Below are 21,621 nucleotides of genomic sequence, written 5' to 3' on the forward strand. Positions count from 1 at the left end.
GTCATTGTGCTGCTTCTCCACTATCAGACTGTGAGCTCCCTGAGGGCAAGGCCAGTCTCTTTGTATCCAGAGCTTAGTCCTGCGTAGGGCACACAGGAACTTCATAAATGTGTCAGTGATCAGCAGCACTTGTCTGAGCACTGAGCCAGGTGGTCCCAATGTTGAAGTCCCAAACTCCTCTCCAACCCCATTCCTGGCTTTTTTATTCCTCAGATTCAGGGGCTTTTAACAAATCACCAAAAATGCCCACACTTCTGTTTTGGCTTCCAAGGAAGAAACACCAGGCCCACTGTTGAGTATGAAGCCTACAGGAAGCTGACAACTTACAGTAAGACTGATGCTTTAGACTGCCTTCTATAAAGGATGTTGAAAGATCCTAAACCTACCTTTTCTATAGAACAGCCATGTCTTCTCAAGAAGCCGGAAAATGTTTGAATTACTTACCTGACCCGGTCGGTCCCAGCAGCAAAATGTTACTTTTTTCAAGCTTTATGTCATCGTGGGCAGAATCTAGGACTTCCCCACCCCGCTTTTCCTGAGGTACTTGTTGATTCACTTGTTGCTGCATCGATGCTCCTAGAGCATTGCCATGTGGACTAATTCCAGCAATCTGAAGCAATTCTGAAAATAGATGAAGGGCAGCTTCACTTATTGTTACTTACACACACACACACACACACACACACACACACACACACACACACACACACCCCCCAAACCTAAAGTCAAGTACCTTACTAAAAGGATTATGCTGACGTGGGATTTTACCTGACACGCAGGAATGCTTTGTGCTATATTAAGACAGCACAGCTAATACCACAAAATCTTTTTTGTAAGATTCACTTTAAGCCAAGACAATTAACTTTTTCTAATTAATTTTGCTATCATCCCTATGAAATAGTGAACTGAGAAACACCAGCCAGAGGTTGGCTGAAAAAACTAAAATACACAGATAAGTAGTCTGGTACAAAGAACACAGGTCTTCAAATCTAGTGGTAGGTCTGCTCCTGTCTGCAAGACTGTATATGGGATAAGACCCTCATCCAATGCAGATCAGCACTTTCTATGAAATCAGCTGTCTTAGGGAGCCTGTCCGGGTCACTGGTGGCTAAGTGACTTGGCTCAGAGTCATGCAATCAGTATTTCTCCAGTATCTGAACCCAGATCTTCCTGACTGTATAGCTGGTTCTCTAACCACTGTACCACACTGTCCTAAACATGACCATGCATATAAGCCACTTAAACTCACCTGGGCTCACTTTCCTCATCTGTAAAATCAGAGTAATGCCTATACTACCAGCTTAATAGCTTTCTTTTAATACTAAGGATTTGGGATGGAAATACTGTGAAAAGTAAAATGTGCTGGTAAGGTAGCTCAGATGAAGGGAAGTAACGTGATGTAATTAGAAAGAATACTATAGTTGAAACCAAAACATCTGAGTTCTAGTCCCAGCTTTTCTACTAAACTACTTGTGTGACCTTGAATAATGAACCTTTCTGGGCCTCAGTTTTCTCATCTGCAAAATAAGGGGTTAGGAATAGGTGATTTTTAAGCCCCTTCCTGGTAATAAGTACGACTGACATTTACACAGTAATTTACAAATACTTTGTATCCATTATCTCATTTGATCTTCCCAACAGACTTGTGAGGCAGACAGGATAAATATTATCAACTTTTCAGGTGAGAAAACTGACTCTTAGAGTTATTAATAATAGACCTGGATTTGAACTTGGGCTTTCTGACTCTAATATCTGGCAGGAGGGGCAATGATCCTATTAGATAACAAAATTAGGATCCAAAAAGATCTAGAACAATAGTAAGAATCTAATAAAAGGACATTTAAATAGAATAAGTATAAAGTCTAGGATTTGGGGTTTTAAAAAATCAGCTTCTCAAGTAAGGGATGGGAAAAGCCTAGCTAGACACGTGGAAAAGATCTAAGTTTTAGATCAACATGAGTCAGCCATGTGACGTGGCAGCCAAAAAGGTTAATGTGACTTTAAGGCTGCGTTAACAGCAGCAGCAGAGCATCCAGAACAAGGAAGGTGATGATCTCACCAAAGTATACTCTTCACCTGGTCACACGACTCAAGAAACATGTTTAGTTCTAAAAGCTACATTTTAGGAAGGACAAGTTGGAGAATTTCCAGAGAAGAGTGACCAAAATGAGGAAACATGTAAAAATGGACAAGTCACTTAAACGTAACCTGTCTGGGCCTCAGTTCCCATCATCCAAAGTGATGATAAAAACGTCTGTCGTATCTAGCCAAATGGGTTTACCGTGAGGTTACGTGACAATGGATGTAAGCAGTTCTGTACATCTTAAAGCACAATATAAAAATCTGTTATTTTTTCAAGCTCCTAACACAATGCCCACATAGTAGGTGTTTAATGCTTATTGGATAGAAATTAACTGTAATGGTCATTTTTAATTTCCAAAGTGCCATTAAGTAAAATCCTTTGCAAATACATTAAAATGGACAAAACTATTGCTGAAAAAAAGCAAGTAACTACAAGATAACTGGCCCCACAGTGCTCTTTTATCATTAAGGAGCAGGTGGGTCCTGTCTGCAGGCTAGTAGTTTATTTTTTATAATCTGACAAACAGGAAACCTACAGTTACAAAAACAAAGTTACTAATATGCAATGACATAATTATTTACATAGATATACTACAGAATATTATTCTGTATATTAAAAAGGTTCACAATAGAAAAGAGCTAAGAATACCAGATAAGCAAACTACACAAACTAACGCTGAAACACCCCCCACCCCCAGATTTATATATTTCATACGAGATAAATATGTGTAGAAGATAATAAGTTTTCCCAAATACATGCAAACAGATATAGTCCTATCATTACTATTGAGATATTTCACTAAAGCAAAATTTAAAGGAATAAATCAGAGAGGAGGACCTGAGAAGTCACTTACTCGTAAATCTGTACTCATCCTCCCGTCTTCTTATTTCCAATTCTAAGAGAGAAATAAAACAGCCAAATAATCACTGTTACATGTGGGCCTTTCTCAGGTATAAAAACAGGCTCTTTGTATTCGCAGGGCCCCTGAAAGATTCCCTGACCAGAACTTTAAATTCTAAAAATAGAGTTAATGATCCTAGTGAAATTGCTCCCCCCCAAAAAAATGTGAACTCTTAACTAGTCAGTCGATTTTTTCCCCAGTGTGTTACCTCACAAAACAGTTCCACTGATGTAATTTTGCAAACTTTGCATCTGTTGATACCTTAAATGTTTAAGTATTGATACTTCTGATCTATCAGTTATCAAGTCTTGTCATTTCTATCCTCCAAACATATCTCACATGTATCCCCTTCTCTCCTGTGACTCTACAACCTGGTACAGACCCTCACTACCTCAGTAGACTTCTTCAGTAGCTTGCTGGATGGTCTCCCTGCCTCAGGTCTTTCCACACTCAGCTGTCAAACTGATCATCCTTATATGCAGGTTTGACCAAGTCACCCACCATACCTATTCAATAAATTTCAGTGGTTCTCTATCATCCCAAGATATAAATATAAAATCCTCTGGCTTTCATAGCCCTTCTTAACCTTGACCCTTCCTATCTTTCCATACTTTTTAACACTTTACTTACCCCCACCATGCACTGTGTGATCTGATGACACTGGGCCTCTGCTGTTCCTTACACATGACACTCCTTCTACCAAGCAAAGGCCATTCCCACTAGCTATCTCATGCCTGACATACTTGCTACCTCTTACCCTAGCGTCCTTCAAGTCTCAGCTAAAGTGCCCTTTTCTGCAAGAAACCATTCCCAGCTCTTCTTAATCTTAGTGACTTCCCCTGTGAAACCACCTGCAATTTATCTATAGCTTGTCTCTACATAGTTGTTTGCGTTGTTGTCTCCCCTATTAGAGTATGAGCTCTTGAGGGCAGTGACTACTGTCCTTTGTCTTTCTTTGTATCCCCAGAACTTAGCACACAGTAGGTGCCCAATATGTGCTAGCTGACTTGACATAAAAATATTATGTATTTGCTTTTCAGGGTGGAGATAAAAAAAAAAAGAACATCCTACCTCTTCCCCTCTTCTGACTATACTAAAAGAAAAACTGTATTAATAAAAAATTTTTCAAGTTTTCACCTTAAAAAAAACTTACATGCTTTATTTTTTGTATTTTTAAAAATCTCATTTAAAATAATAACAAAATACATAAGATATAAGTGGATTAGCCTATCAGGACATACACAAGATCTATCAAAAAAAAAAACAAGTAGAAAACAATTTTTAAAGAAATAGAGAAAAAACAAATAAATGTAGGGAGTTACTGAATATATACTATTTGAATAACATTACTCAAATGAGCTTATGGATTAATGCAATAGTAATCATAATGTCAATGGGTTGTTTCATAGAATCAGAAAAGGGGATGAGAAATTATTGGAATAACAGAGGAAGATTAAGGGAAATTAAGAAGAAGAAAAAAGGAGGGAAGAAGACTTGCACTGACAGGTCTTGGATTATATTATAAAGCAGTAATTATCAAAACTATCTGGAAAAATAAATCAATAATGACTGGATTAACTAATGCTGAATCAGAATCAAATGTTTACAACAAACCAATATTTTGCTAAATCTTAAAAATGCAAAACATTAGGAAAGGAAAAATTTTCCAATAAAATTCTGGAAAAACTGGATAGTGGTACAGCAGAATATAGGGTCACATCTACATGATCTTCTATATACTCCCAATATATTATAACCGGATTATCTATTTTTTAAATTATTAAAAAAAAAGGAGATAATGGACCTATGACAATTGCAGAGAAACAGAAAATTCTTAGCTATGCAAGAAACAGAAGAAATTATATGACTCAAGATAGATAGCTTGTATATATGAGATTTTATACAACAAAAGGCAATTCATCAAGAATAAAATGGAAAGAAGCAGATTAGGAAAAGGTCCTTGGGGGCAGGGATTATATACCTTTTGTCTCAGTGTCCATAGGATCTAACCTAGAACCTATTATGCAGTAGGGGGCTTAATCAGTATTTGTTTATTGAGATCCCATGTTGATTTCTCTATTGTACTATATGTGATAAATATAAAAACAAAAAAGAGAAAGCTTACTTGAAGTGATGCAGAATATGGAAAGCTGAGCCAAAAACAACATACATGACTATAACTACGTAAAAAATAACAGCAACAAAAATCAGAAAAAACACAAAATAAAAAATTCAAAGGGGACATGGAAAAAGGGTACCCTTACTACCACTGATAAAATTAAATACTGTCTTTAAACAAACTGTAAATAATGAAAATTTAGTTTCATGTACCATTTTTAAAAAATTCCTATTATTGTATGTTTGAGTTTGTTGATGGTTACAATTTATGATAATTTTAAAAAAATTTAAATGACGAAAAATGGCATAACCATTGCCAATATTTATATTTTTAAAAGATACAAAGATTAAATTATAGCATATATAGATATATATATATAGCATATTTAGATAAAACTGGTGTTCATATATATATATATGAACACCAGTTTTATCTAAAATAGTTTTCATTAAAAGGAGATTCAAATGCTTTATCCTCACAGGATTATACCTATAAATAGGAGACACCTTAGATTTGTCACCTATTAGAAATCTGAACTTTTAATGGACATATGTGTACATTGCTATTTTGCACTGTAGTTATTACAGTCTATAAAAAATAAAGGTACCAGTTCTTCTATTACCTCAAACTGCCTTATAAAAATAAAGTAACTGATTTCTACTGTAGAACTATTTTATAGCACATTCAAGATGTAGCCTCATTTAATCAGTTATATATTCAGTCACTGTAAGTCATCCTCAGATACTATGGTCATACAAATTTAATAAAAAGTTATAGCAGTCACTAGTTACTGCTACTTAAAATTACTATATTGATCAAACTTTTTTTTACCAACTATGTCATTAATATGTCAAGCTGATAGCTGATTGAGGTATCACAATCTACCATTTATAATGACAAGTGAGTGAGCCATGGATGCAAATTCTTCCAAAATATCAAAATAACTGGGAACTAGCTGTCATAATATTGAATCTGAAAAAAATTCCACATTTCCATAGCAAAAGCACTTAGGAAAGACAAAAGGAAAAAACAGCTGCTACCTCCTAAATAGAGTGAAATTTAAATTATAAAAATTACCAAGAACACTAACCTCTAGGAGTCAATGATGTCTGCTTCTCAACTTCTGCTTGCTGCCTCAGGTTGGCTGGGATATTATTATAAATTCTCTTGTAATGATTGTACACAGCAACTGAAAGCACCTTCTTGGCAAACGACTGACCAACAACATATTTGTCGAGGTAGTTATAAATCTGGAGGGAAAATGATTAGGAATGGAAAAAATTATCAGAATTTACTTAACAAAGGCATAACATAAAGACAAAATATCAAATATATTTTACTTTTAAAAAATCTGAACTGAGATGCTAAGAAATGACGAGCAAGAGAAGATTTCCTTCCTTGTGTCTGTATACCTAGAACACAGAGCCTGGCACAGAGCAGGCAATAAATGCTGACTTAGTTGACTAATTCAGAGGCACAAAACTCTTCTTAATGAAGAGAAGCTCAACTTTATTTGTCTTTAAAGGTACCTTGCTTGGTACTACTACTTGTGTTTTGTCAATGTCTAGTACAGGAAACAAAGATATCAATACAAACAAAAACATTTAAAGACTCACAACATATATGAGTATAAAAAGGATTTTTCCTCACTGTTGGTCAATAAATTGGACTTTTTCCAACTTAATCACATGAACTCTTACCTTCTTCACAAGGATACAGACAAGAACCAGAACCAAGGTTCACCTTTTCAGAAAAACGTATTATATAACTATCAAATAATCACCATGTTCACAATATATAGCAATCAAAGACGCTGAAAATTTGACAGATATGACGAAAAACTTAGTCAGATGTTATGGCTTTGTGGAATAACAAGTAATTAAGATATTCAATTCTATTTTGATATCAATAGTTTAGGGCATAAAGGCAAATTTCTTCAGTCCTTTGAGTAGGTCTATACCTTTAAAAATGATCATCTACATATTTTGTAAAGCATCATCTGAAAACAGATGTCTAGATTCCACATAGATTAGCACAAGATAATCTTAAAGGCTACTTTTCCCTATTTTGTTATTTTACATAGACAGTTTCTAAGTTAACAATTTACATTTTAGTACAATTCTTTTCTACACTTTTCATTTATCACACACATCACATCTATAAATTGAGTAAATCTGTCAGGACATACCTGAATAGGGAAATCCCTAGGCCCACTAATGAAAACTGATGTTGGGGGAAGATGCAGAAAATGGGTGGGGTGAATGTAGAAGGAAGGGGACGCATACTGAGAAAACAAGCTAGAAATGAAAAAGGTCACCCTGTGGTAGAAGGAAGGGAGATTCTTGGTCTGGATGCTACCTGAATAAGGCCTGGGCAGAAGGCACCCAGTCAATGAGAAGGGCTCTGGGCTCTCCATGAAAAGGCCAAATTCCACAGCCAAAACCACCTACCACAAGAAAGTAATGTGGGACACCAGTGAGACCAGCTACTTCGACCAAGGAATAGTTTCAGTACATAGTTTAAAATGCAGATTTGTAGACACGTGAACTATAGTTATTTCACATTGTTTAAAAGGGGAAAGCCATAATAGTATGCTGAACTACTTAGGTACACAGGCTAAAACCAATACAAAAAAGATTATAGCTGCTGCTCATTAAGGACCATGTAATTTATTTTTGATACAAAGCTTCTTTAATAATCATTGAATATTTCTGGGTTTTTATTAATATTTAAAAAGGAAAGAAAAAATTCAAATTATAACAAATGAATGCAGCAGCTATGAGATGATCACAAAAAGCAGGTAATTTCTCTAAGTGTTAAATATTAAATATCTACAATAATTCAGATCACTATACCAAGGTTTTGAGGCTTATCTATGTTTTATTACTATTAAAGCTTAGAATTCATTATGGACTTACAATTTATTGGGGGGAGGGGATGTAATATTTTAAGGAAAGAATGCTTACAAAGATTAAACTAAGACCTATACCTTTTTGGGGGGAGGAGGTGGTTTCTGTTGGAATGCCAATTTTACAGCTTCTGCTGCTGATTCAGGCTCTTTAATTATGCTTTTCTTTGAGTCGGCTTCAGATAGCACAACAAAAAAATGATGACATTTTTCACACTTCACAAATCGGGTGGAAGCTGTGAAAGAAAAAAGGTGAACAGGGGCAAATAAAAGAGAAATTATTCAAGTAGCAATTATTTTACCTTACGGACTCAATATAAATGAAAACTGTACCCCTGACCAAGAGTGCCCTGACAAGCCCACTCACTAGCAGCAAAAAGGTCTAGAACAAAAAATTATTAGTTCAAGGTAACATACTAAACGAAATATAAAAATAGATGGGTTGAGTAAATATGAAGCCATGTTAAATCTTGGCAATCTTTTCTCCAAAAATTATGTTAAATTAAAAAGATCACTTAGAGGAAATAAATAGAAAGCAGAAGGCATATTTGTACTTGAATAACGTAATACATTGTGGTGGTGTAGTTTGTAAAAAGGTGAAAATAAGTCACTAGGACCAGGCATTTTGACAAATAACCAAAATAAACTACTCAGATGCTGCTGAAATTCTGAAGATGTCAAATTTTTAATTTTAAATTAGCAAAGTACAGATAAAGCTCATTACACATGTAAAAATGCAAAAGGCATATAATCCAGGAAGTCAAATGTGAACATTTATAAATCATCTAACTTTAAATAAAAACAATTATTTCAATCCTTACTTCAGTATTTAATTACTAATTCTTCATCTTTTGACCTAAAATCATTTTGTTTACAAGAGGGAGACTTATGAAATAAAATAACTAGAGTAGCAAGAAGAAATGTAATACCAAGTATGAATAAGACAGTATGGTATCTTGGCCAAATATATTACCCAATTGCATGTGATTAAAAAAAAAAATCAAGCTGATGAGTTTTACAACCCAAAAAGGACAAACCAGGAAGGCTAGAAAAGATTTCTTAGTTCTAAACTATAAGCCATTTACATATAGTGCCCTATACTATGGGACTACAGTACCTTAGAGAGACAAAATCAACTAACGATTACGTTCACATTAATGGAAAGCAAAGGAATAGATAATCTAAAAAAATGATCAAATCAATATTTGTCTACAGGGTTTTAGAATGTAGTCAGAAACGCACATGATTTTATCCCTTTCCATGCCCTCTTCTCTCTCCACTCAACTCTTGTTTTGGTGGTCTCTAGGGCCTCAAGATCACCTATGTCACTGGCAATTGGATAATCAACAATTTTACCCTTTCTTAGTGTCTTTGTGTAATACTGTAACAATTGCCAATACTGACAAATTTTAGAAAACAAGGAATTGTTTTCCTTTTGGGAAAGCCACAAGTACAAACTTATTTTTATTAATATCTACACTGCATATTTTTGGGAAAAATGCATTAGCAAAACATACCTAAATATTCATACCATAATTCAAAAGAAAATATTATGAGAAAGGTAAAGCTTCCAAATTTAGAAAACAAATGTTTATTATAATGCAATTTTGATTTATGTTTTCATTCTTAGATTCAAGATAATTTTCAAAATTTGTCTTTTATATATTTAATAAATTTTAAATGGCAAATTAGGAAAATGGATTATTCACCTTCTACTTCCTTCTTAAATACCAAGATGAGAACTCAGTAAACATTTAATAAAAAGAAAAGCCAACCAAATCTGCACATAACTCTTTTCCAAATTTCTAACAACTTTTCCAAAGGGCAGCTATCTTCATCTTGTAATGAAGCACCTATTTGCAATGAGTTTAGAAGGTAACCAATGTCAAGAATTAAAAACTTCCAGAGTTTCTCCTAGTTTCAGATTATGTGACAAAAAAAATCCTGCCTGCCCAAGAATGCAAGAGTAAAACATCCCTCTCTAAGGGAAACTAGGTCAAAGGGAGAGCATCGCCAGTATGACACAACTGTTGTATACTATCAAGAGATTACTTGATTTTTACCTGTACTAGAACTTGACACTGGGCTAGATTTTAAAATATATTCAATATAATAGAGAGAGAAGAAACAGATTTTCTATGTTTCACTTGGAACTGTTTTTACCCCCTCCCATTACCAGCACTTATACATCATAGAACTAAATCCCTGAACATATCAAAATGGAATTCTTTGTTTAACACAATATTTAAGGGAGGGAGGGCAATTAAGTTTTAACATCTTATAAATATTTGTATTTATTAAAATTTTGAATCAGAAATTCATTAATGATTTTGTAAAATTTAAAAGTATATTCCTTGAAATGCTTTCCCAAGTATCTTCTATAACAAAACTCAACAATATGAAAATCTCAAATTTCTTGCCTATTCAGAAACCCTTCCTTTTCCAAAAACCACAACTGCAGGTTTCTACAGCACCAAAGACAGAACAAGACTGCATATGCTTGTCAGATCTTGCCAGGAGATTTCTTTATTGAAATTTACAATAATTATGAAATTTCTACCAGAGGCCACTAAAGAGAGTACCACATCAATCAAAAGTTTCACATGGTTTAAAGTTTAAAAGGAAGGAAGGAAGGGAGGGAGGGAAAAACTCTTTCAGAAAATTATATATTAACTTAGTCACCTTGGCCTCGCACTCCATAAAGTTATTTATAAGCCCCTAGAATCCTGGGATTTTGTTGGCTGTTCATCTCTGTGATCCAACAGAGCAGTTTCTTGCATACAGCAGAGAGCAGGCATTTAGTAAACTGAAATGAAGTGAATCAAAAAGTGCTAACTCAGCAGGGCTTCTTCTGAGTTAAACTGGAAGACAACTTTGAAATTTCTGAAAAGGGCATCTATATTTTAAAAATTTTGCTCAAGCTTTAAGAATTTCAAGGGATCCTAATGAAGTACCACGCTGTCCACTTCCAGAAAGAAAGATGATAGAATTGGGGCACAGACTGAAACCCATATTTTTAGACATGGTCAATGATGGAATTTGTCTGGCTTGACTGAGTATCTGTTAAAAGGGTTTTGTTTTTCTTTCTTTTTCCCCCTTATGAGAAGTTCGGAAGAGAAAATAAAATAAAATTTCTATTGAGTGAATAAGATAAAATAATTATTTTTTAATTTGGAGGGCTGAAATTTCCTACAGAATAATAACTTGAAAGAGACGTCATGAGCAGTTATCTTGATAAAACTCAAGTTTTTGCAGGGACTTTTAAAAAACAATTAACAGATTTCAATGCTAATTAGAGAATATTTAGAAATTTAAATAATGTTCTAAATAGGTGAAACAGCTACACATTTTATTAGTCATAAATTTAAAATGTAAACAAATTTTGTGTATTATTTATTTTCACTTTAATTTTTACTCATAACTTCCCTTCCTGTCCTTCCATGCTATTGCCTATTCCCACACTATCTTATTTCCAATTTAGAATACTGATATGTGAGATATTATGGATTCACAGGGTACGGGTTCTTAAGAATGCCTATAAAGAAAGAGGGCCCTTTCTCCTCTTCCCCTTTTTCTTGATTCCACCTCCCTTTGACACTGAGATGTGAAAGACAAAAATTTTAACCCTACCTCTACCACAGAAGAAAAGCTTATTACCCAAATGCAGTTGCAACTGGTGAAAATGTAAGGGGAATAATTTGAGCAAGGGAATCTTCTGGTAATTCTTTACTGTCATTCTTTATAGTCAGCCACCCACAAAATACCAACTCTCATTTTTACTAGAACACCAAAGGATAAATACATATACGTGGAATCCACTTTGTTTAAATAGAATGTAATTAAACACTATGATTCTTCAACTTTTCAAGTGACTGTAGATTCCACAGGATTTAGCAAAAATAAGTAGCTGCCATTTGGGACAACAGTAAGAGCTACTCAAAGTGAAATGTCCAAAACCCAATTTTTTAAAATTCAAAGAAGAATCTAGGAATATAGTCTTTTGAACATCCAATTTAATGTTTAGTGTCCATTCATTTGGACAAATTTCTTTGCAATTAACTTTAAAAATCAGGAGTTACGGGGGCAGCTAGGTGGCTCAGTGAGTAGAGTACTGGCCCTGGAGTCAGGAGGACCTGAGTTCAAATCTGGGCTCAGACACTTGACACACTTACTAGCTGTGTGACCTTGGGCAAGTCACTTAACCCCAATTGCCTTGCCTTCCCCCCTCCAAAAAACAAACAAACAAACAAAAAATAAGGAGTTACTTTCTGGGTCTGTGAAACTTAGAAATTTCTCTTAAGACAAAGATATTTGCGTTAAAATACCCACAGACTACTTAATACTGCTATTAAAGACTGAAGAATTTTGAATCAAATAATCCTAGTTTTAATCCACTCATACTGATTCTTTCCCCTATCTCTTTAGAGCATAACAATATACCTCCAAAATCATAAAAGGAAGAAAACTTTTCTTACACTGATCTCAAAAGTACAAACTTCTTATGATGATCTCAAGAAGGAAAATCATGTAATATTAGTTCTAGAAGAGTCCTTACAGATCATCTAAACTTCTCCCACCTCATTTTCTGGGTGAAGAGATTGAAATACAAGAAGTTTAAGTAGGTTATCCATGGGCAGAGATAACTTTTGAGTCTAGTTTCCTCAGAATTTTCCTTCATGGGTTTAGGAAAAGGTGAGCATCAACCCTTGGGCTGAGGTTTTTTATTACCTGGGTCTTTCTGAGGTTGTAAAAATATAATATTTTTTCTTTAAGAATTTTATGATTTTAAATGTTTCAAAATAACAATCTGAACTAATTATAAAACACGAATGTTGGAACTAGGTATATTTCAAAATGGGGGTGATGGGTTAAGGCCCTTATAATTATTTTTCCAAATAATAACCAGACTCAAAAGGTTAACAACCCTGCCCTTCAACCTTCTTACACCTGGAACAATTAAAAAGAAAAGAAGGTGAGTAGGGCGGTGCCATATGAATCACTTTTTGAATCTCTGACATTAGCTTAAGTACTGCTAGCAAATGTGACATTTGGCTCAGGAAATAACATGATGAGTAACAGCACCTTTGGATTTGGAAAACTAATACTATTTATAAAGGTATGGTACAATATGGATTTTTTTTTTTACTCATTAGCAGTAAGTTTTCATTTTCCTACTCTCTATATTACCTTTATGTCACTTATTACAAACTATTTTATATCTCATATGTGCTTTATATCTCACCTACTAGATTTAAAACTCCTTGGGAGCTCCAACCAGTACCTCATTCTTTGTATCTACCCCACCCCCCAGAACGTATCAGTGTATTCCTTGTACATAGGAAGTATTCAATAATGCTTGCTTAATGAATTACTTAACGCATTCTTGACTTAAAGTCAAGTCTTATGCCACACATAACAAATATTAAAGACAAAAATAAAGTTAGTAATCAAGAGTCAAATTATTCTCTATACCAGTGGTGTTAAATTCAAATAGAATCAGATCCCCACCCACCATATTGACGAAGAAAGCCACAAATTAACATTATCTAAGTTGTACTGTATTTTCATTTTACTTATTTACTGTATTATTTTACATATTTATATATATGTATATATATACACTGTATTATATGTTTACTGTATTTTATTTTGTCAAACATTTGCCAATTACATTTTAACATGGTGCAGCTGGAAGAAGCTGGAAGACACCTCTGCTCTACACTACTATAACAAATATAAATTTAAGTATTTGCAACACTATTTTAAATGTAAGAAATACATATAATAAAGAAAACCATTTTAATTTCAAAATCACTGCAATTAACTTATAGAAATGGTAATAGGAAAGAGAGAAGGAAGAAAAGAGGAAAGAACATTAAAAGGCAACAATGTTAACACTTACACACAAAAGTCTCCACATGTGTGCATAGATCACCACATTTTGGACATCTCAGCTGGTTTCCTCCTTTCCCAGAACTCCCAGAGCCTGACTTTTTACTGCCTCCCTCACTCACTGGTTTCTAATGTTTGTGGGAGAAAAAGAGGAAATTGTTAGTTTCAAGCAATTATTTTATATAAAGCTTGACAATATATAGCATTTGCACTAATAATATTGTAAAATCCACTAATATTTTTATTCCAACTTCTAGTTTTTCGACGTGTTAGCGTAACTGACTTATGAAGATTAGGCTTGTCAATTTCATTTTATTTTTTACAATCATATTCATTTCCTCCCCCTCCCCAACCAAGTAAGTCTTTCCTTGTAACAAAGGTTCAAAACCAACCAACATGTCAGTTGTGTCTAACAGCATGAGCCACATTCCACACCCAGAGTCTCTTACTTCTCCAATAAAAGAAAGGAAGTAGTACAAGTTCTTAACACTTCTCTTGGTCACTATAATAACACTGTGTTTTGTTTCATTTTCTTCTTTCTGTTTATGTTGGAGTCACAGTGTATATTGTTTTCCTGGTTCTTAACTTCACCATTCTGCATTGACTCACGTTTTTTCATATTCATTGTTTCTTGCAGCACAGTAATACTCCATTACATTAATACCACAATTTACTTATACATTCCCCTATTAACGAGCACCTTTGTTGCCAATTTTTTCCTGCCCAAAAAATGCTTCTGTGAACACACACACATACACACACACACACGACCCTTTTCTCTCTTTCATATTCTGGAGATATAAGACCTAGTGCTTGAATCTCAGGGTCAAACATGTAGACATTTTAGCTACTATTTTTAACACAATTTCTTGTCACTGTATTTGGAAGTATCAAATGTTTTTCCATCTACAAGTCATCAAATAGGGTTCTAACTGTCTAAAAAGCAAGTTTGTGAACTGTTTTATAATCTGTCTATGTGGTATGTATTGCCCATTTGTAATGCCTATCAATTCATTCAATATTCATTCAATAAATATTGGGAAAGAATTTAGAACTATGCCCCCAAAGTTACTAAACTATGCAAATCATCTGGCCCAATACTAGATTTATAATCCAAAGAAATAAGAAAAAGACATATATGTTCAAAAATATTTATAAAGGAACTTCTTATGATGGCAAACTGGAAACTACAAGGGAATAGCTTAACTACATTATGGCACATGAATGCATTAATAGAACATCATTGAACCATATAAAATTATTAAATGGTTTCAGAGAAACCTGGGAAAATTTATAGGAATTAATGCAAAGTGGGTGTACTATCCACCTCACGACAGAAAAGTGAGAGACACCATGCAAAATGAGACTTTTTTTTTGATAAGGCCAATGTGGGAATTTGTCTTGTCTGTGTATATGTTACAAGGGTTTTATTTTTCTTTTACTCCCTTATGGTGGGGAGGGAAGGAGAAGAAAAGATTTTTGTTAAATGAAAAAAAAAATTAAATTTTTTGAAATGATCAATAAACACGGAGTAGGGATAGCTACAGGTTCATATAGTTGGGCCAAAAATGGTATATCATGGTAAATTGGAGGCTTTGTGCTTTTTGTTCTTCAACCTTACATAATATCCCAGTTCCTTCTGGAGTACAAAGTAGACTTCACATATGGTATCACAGAATAAAATACTTTACCACAATGCAACATGTGTGAAAAATGCTATCTGTGAAAAGTACAATTAGTTGTGGGAAATTAATTACATGCTAGTATACTGTTGGTGGAGCTATGAATAAGTACAACTATTTAAAAAAGTAATTTGGAATATTGTAAACAAAGTGCCTAAAAAGTCCATACTTTTTGACCCAGAGATTCCACAATTAGGTTTATATTCTAAGAAGGCCATTGACAAGAAGAAAGTAATTATGTACACGAATATATTTATAGCAGTACTTTTTGGGATGGCAAAGAACCACAAACAAAGTAGATGCCCATGAACTGGGGAATAGTTAAACAAGCTGTGGTACATAAATGAAATAGAATATTATTGTGCTATAAGAAATGACAATTGAATAATACAGTAAATAATGAAAAGAGCTATGAACTGAAAGTGAAGTAATCAGAGCCAAAAAAAATTATACAGTCACAAAAAAGCAAAACTGCGTGTTGCAAAATTATAAAGAACTACAAAATTACATAGCTCCAAATAAGAGATACAAGATGACGCCCCCCACCCCTCTGTAGAGGTGGAAAGCCCACAACTGTGTTAAACTGCACATATTTTCAGACTTTGTATTTATTGCTCAATTTTGCTGATTTTTTTTCTTTTTCTGTCTTTTAAAAATACTGCTTTGTGGGGTGATTCTTTGGGAGGAGATGGGAGTAGGGATGGGTACTGGGGAAAAATTTTGGTGATGTAAAAAAAAAACCAAAGGAAATCAATAAATTTTTAAAGTCTTGTTAATAGGACTTTAAAAATTTATTGATTTCCTTTGTTTTTTTTAACAGGAAACAAAATAGATATTCACCCTTTGGGAAAAGCTGAGCTAACTGAAAAAACAAATGAGAAATCTGAAAAAAATTTGGAAAGACCTGTACATACACAATAATCACAAAAACATGATGGAAAACAACGTTAAAAGATAGCAGGATTCTGAGGACCATAATGACCATTCTAGCGAAGACTGATGATGAACTAACTCTCTCTTTTAGCAAAGGTTGAAACAGACCAGGGATGGGAAATGCTGCACATGTTACCATACATTACAGATTTATTAGTTTGTTCTGCTTACCAATTTATCTTTGTTACAAGAAAGGATGGGGGCAGTACTGAGAAGTGACAGTGATTTTTTTCCAAAGCATCAATAAAACATTAAAAACAAAACATGGTCACAGGCAAAACATGCCCCAGAAGGAAGGGGAAAATGCTATTATCCTATTTGCTAGCCAAAGAGTAACTTGATTATCATGTAAACATCAAACTAGATAATACTCAATAACTATAAAACATGGGAGAGGATGAACTTAAGTCTAAATTATTTGTAATAGGCTGGGAGATGGCTTTAAGCACAGACATCACAACATGTTAAGAACCAGAATAATACAACTGACTGGCTGAATAGCAGATTTAACCTAGATCTCAATTTCTATAACATTCTGGGGTATTATGTCTTAATTAATATATATTAAAATTCATGCTTATAAAAGATTTTATAGTGCACAGATGAAACACTGCATTTTTATATGACATTATACTAAGCATGTGATAACTATTTTCTCATAAACAAATTATATTCAGCTTCAGAAACCAACAAAAGCAAAACCTCCCAAGGGACCAGACTGTCACAAACCATCACAAATTTTCTTTTTTGAAAGAGGTGTTTTAAATACACTATTAAAGGTATAAGGACTACCTTATTTCCATCTCCAGAACCATCTTTACTAGTTCCATCTTTTGAAGCAAAGTATGCTGGTGTTTCTGAAAAAGTTCTAAAAGGAGTTCTTCGAAGAATCTGTGTTTCAAAGGTCCCCAGCCTTCCTAAAACTGGGAAGTGACTTCGTCCACAAGAAATACCTGGGGAAAAAACAACCACAGCTGGTTAGCCCACAAAACAGAAGTGGCACATGGTATGTAGAGCTAACAAATCACCTAAGGATAATAAAATTGTCTTTCTTTTAACAAAGTCAGCCTGGGTTCAGAAGAAGTTAGAGGGTTGCTGTAGTCAACTCAGCACTGGGTCAGTGACACTGGAGGCTGAGGAGGAGAGAAAGACCTCATTCAGGTATAGGCCCATTGTGAAAAATGGGCTAGGACTCAGCCTGGTTGATAAGTCCCAGACCTGGTATGGCCTCATCACTTGGAAGTAGATGGAGGAAAAGCTAGCCTCCTGAGCATAAATGTGTGTGGCCAACTTATTATTGAATAAGCACGCATTCCAAAAGAGGTAAAGTATCCCCACATAAGTAATGAAGGTCAAGGAGCTAGGACCTATCTCAATTTTTAAAGGATAGAGTACCCTATAAAACCATAATCCTGCAATGTAGTCAAATGCCTCCTATATTATTTCTAACTCCAAAAATGACATTTCTGAAAAAGGTGACTATCTTTGGAACACAACTTCTTCCTGTAATTTTTATGACAACAGAAGCAACTCCTCACAATCCAGAAAACTCAATCTATAACCTGTTAAAAAGGTATAAAGCCTCAGCCTCTACTTGAATAGTTTCTGTTATTATACTCATATTCATAAAAGTTAGTTAACTGAATAAAATTTTCAGCTCTCCAACTATACAGTTAGGGTATAACTAAAAGTTCATGTTTAAAGAGAACTAAAATCCAGAGGATATCATGTTTAGGTCTAAAACCTTCAAATGATTCCTTCCTTTTTTTTCCTCCAAAATACCAAACTGGATGTTGGACTTTTATTTATTACAACAGATGGATTTTTGACATATAAACAAAATGTATTCAGGTTATATCTATACCCAAAAACTGACCTAAAAATAAATGGTTGAATTCAAACCACCAAATTATTTTTTCGGAAATTGGGGGTCTGAAACTGATTGCTTGAATTAAGTATTTTTAACCAAAGTAACTTATTTTTCAAAGCTGTTTGTTACTCTGAAATGAGAATACCAGTAAAAAGCACTTTGTAAACCATTAAGGGCTAGAGGTAGTCTATTTTTATGGATCCAAGATATCATATAGGTCACCACTCTTCTATAACTTTTCATCATATGCAACACTTGTCCATGTTTTCCTAAAAATGCCAAGTTCAGTTTCCTTTCTTTATTATTCAACCTAATTGTTCTATTCTATTCACCTTAGGAAATAATATTCTTTGATTATTCTTGAGAAGAGTTGAGTGGGAAATATATTCATTAACCAGTGTGCCTAAACTTACAAACAACTTTCCTAAAAAGTTTTAAAGGTTCATACCACTCCGGAAGCCTGATCCATATGTCCTAAATATAGCACTCAATAATAGTATACAGATGAACAGCACACAGATGAATGACCTAGTATAATTGCTTATAAATACACACATATATACAGAAAGACAGGGAGAGGGAGACAGAGAGAGGAGGAGGAAGAAGAAAAAAGAGAAGGGGAAGGAGAGGGAAGAGAAGGGGGAAGGAGACAAAGAGAGAAAAGGTTCTTGATATACCTGTTGAACTGAACAAGGGGTCAAAATATTACAGATTTGGAGCTGGGAGGGCCCTTAAGGGTCATCTAGGGTAGAAGTGTCAAACAAGCTTCCCAAGAGAGGTCTGAACCAGATTAAGATGTAACTGGAAAATCTTTAACGGAATAAATATACAACAGAACATAGATAATATTAATACGTCATTTTCTAGGTCAATATGTGGTCCACAAACATCTTTACATCTAATTAGTGGCCCTGTTTCTATTTGAGTTTGACACCTGAGCCAGAGTAAGCCCCTCCTTTTACAGATGAGGAAACTAAGAATCAGAAACCGTCAATGACTTGTCCAAAGTCAGTCATAACAAGTGGCACACACAGCATTGGGATCCAGAACTTTCCAAGTCATAACTCTTTTCACTGCATGATGGGGAAAGGAAAAAAAAAATCAGCTATTTGTCCTATGCCTAATATAGCCAGTTACAATTAAAAAGATTCCTTTTCTATTTAATTTCATTTTTCTCTAATGCAGTGGTTCTCAAAGTACAGTCTAAAAACCTCTGGGGTCCCTGAGGCCCTTCCAGAGGGTCCCTGTGGTCAAAACTATTTTCATAATAACACTATGATAATAGCTAAGATTTACACAGTATTACTCTGTGCTAGGCACGGCTAAGAACTTTACAATTATCTCATTTGATTCTCACAACAACCCTGGGAGGTAGGTGCTATTACTATCCCGATTTTACAGTTGAGAAAAAAACATACACTGAGGTTAACTGGCTTGCCCAGGGTCACATAACTAGAAAGTGTCTAAGGCTGGGTTTGAATCAGGTCTTCTTGACTCTAGGCCTAGTTCTCTAACAGCTGTGCCACCTAGCTACCCCAATTTTAAATTCTAGTATCAGCAGATAAAACACAAATAGATTTAAAAAAAACCAGCCAAACCTTAGAGGAAGATCCCTATAATTTCTGAGAATATTAAGAGGTCGTCAGACAAGAAAGTTTTGAGAACCACTATTTTAATGTAATTATATTGTTATCTTTGCCTCAAAACAAATACTCTATAAAAAAACTTAAGGTAGACAATCTGAATCAACTTTAGGCTAAACATTAACATCCCCATCCCCCACATCTCCCCAGTACATAGTGGGCCCAGCAAAGTAGGTCAAATAAATATATAAACTAAAAAGTAGCATAATTCAGAACTTTTTATAAAATTAACATATAGATCCCTAATTGTAAATAAACATTTTCAATTACTTGAAAAGCAAAATGATAATTAACGTATCTCTGAGATCTTAATAACTTAGAACATAAGTAATTTTCTTTCCCAGTAAAAAATTCTCTCTCACACACACGTACCCCATCTTTTTCATGTACTTTTTAAGGCAATTTCAGAAAGATGCAGTAATATTAGTTTATTTGTTATTAGAAAAAAAATGGTATAGTAGAACCTTTCAAGAGAATCTCACTGGAGAGATTTAAGAAAAATAATCATGTTAATGATCCTCTTAAATAGAAATACCATATTTTGTAAAGATTTGAAAAGCTTGGCCTTTGGGATAAAGAATTTATTGTGGGACCAATTCAACTTTATTAACCAACCAAAAAATATTACCTATTAAACAGTTTGTTAACATGGTTTTTTCCTAAAATTTCAGAATCTAATTCTTCTTAGTCTCTTCACGTCAGTAGTATGTTACAGTACTATTGTAACAAGCAGGAATATTTACATCTAGGGTCAAACTTAGGTTGTAACCAACTAATACTCCAAACTGCCACACCTAAATGACTAATTCTATCAAGCCGGAGGAAGTCAAATCATTTGTTTCATTAGAGCCTCTGTTGATAAAACCACTCTATGCAATTTCACATTCATAAGCTCTACAAGTTTTTATGAGAAATTAAGAAACCAATTTACACTGAAAACATAAACAATTACAGCTTGGCAAAACAGACCAAAGTAAGGAAGCATTTTGTGTTATGTATTGTTGTATTTCACAAGATTACACTTTATATAACTTTTTTTTAATAGAAAAAAGTACACTGGAACAGCCATTTGAAAATTATTCCAATAAAGTATTTTCTCATTCTGAGAATGGCAAGGAATAGAAGAGTAATTTACACAATTTTTAACACTCGCTCTCTTGTGTTCAACTGAATTATGTAATTTTCAATTATAGATACATTCTCTTAGAATAATAGAATACAACAGAAATCAATCTTTAATCTTTAACAATTCCAGAGCCAAAATACTGAGTAAGAAACTTTTAAATGTTCCATTTTTTTCCTACAAAAATCAAAACTAATGAAGATCTTTTATGATCAACACTTTCAAAGTACACATTTTGGTCCTAAAGTTACCAACTATATTACTTGATTAAGCACTTGGTTTCCATATAAATGTTGTTTACCAACAAAATCACTAAATAATGCTTTCCCAATTTTGTAAGTATAAAGTAGTTTGGTTGGCTTTTATAGGATCCTATATTCATAAGATTAATTCCTATTCACAGGATTGACTATGAATAACAAAGCTTTCAACTTTTAATATCTCTTTACCTATTTTAATACTCTGAA

At 34.0% G+C, this 21,621-nt stretch overlaps 1 protein-coding gene across 1 annotated transcript in view; it reads right to left on the reverse strand.

Moving 5' to 3' along the window:
- CLPX (caseinolytic mitochondrial matrix peptidase chaperone subunit X) overlaps positions 1-21,621 on the reverse strand; it is a 48,242-nt gene that overhangs the window by 20,858 nt on the left and 5,763 nt on the right. Inside the window, exons 2-7 of the mRNA XM_036734785.1 lie at positions 17,311-17,471; positions 13,914-14,031; positions 8,093-8,247; positions 6,194-6,353; positions 2,937-2,978; positions 445-621 (exon numbers count right to left, since the gene is read on the reverse strand). Coding sequence (XP_036590680.1) covers positions 445-621; positions 2,937-2,978; positions 6,194-6,353; positions 8,093-8,247; positions 13,914-14,031; positions 17,311-17,471 — 813 coding nt within the window. The remainder of the gene's footprint in view (positions 1-444; positions 622-2,936; positions 2,979-6,193; positions 6,354-8,092; positions 8,248-13,913; positions 14,032-17,310; positions 17,472-21,621) is intronic.

The sequence above is a fragment of the Trichosurus vulpecula genome, chromosome 8 (assembly GCF_011100635.1).
Source record: "Trichosurus vulpecula isolate mTriVul1 chromosome 8, mTriVul1.pri, whole genome shotgun sequence".
Lineage (NCBI taxonomy): Eukaryota > Metazoa > Chordata > Mammalia > Diprotodontia > Phalangeridae > Trichosurus > Trichosurus vulpecula.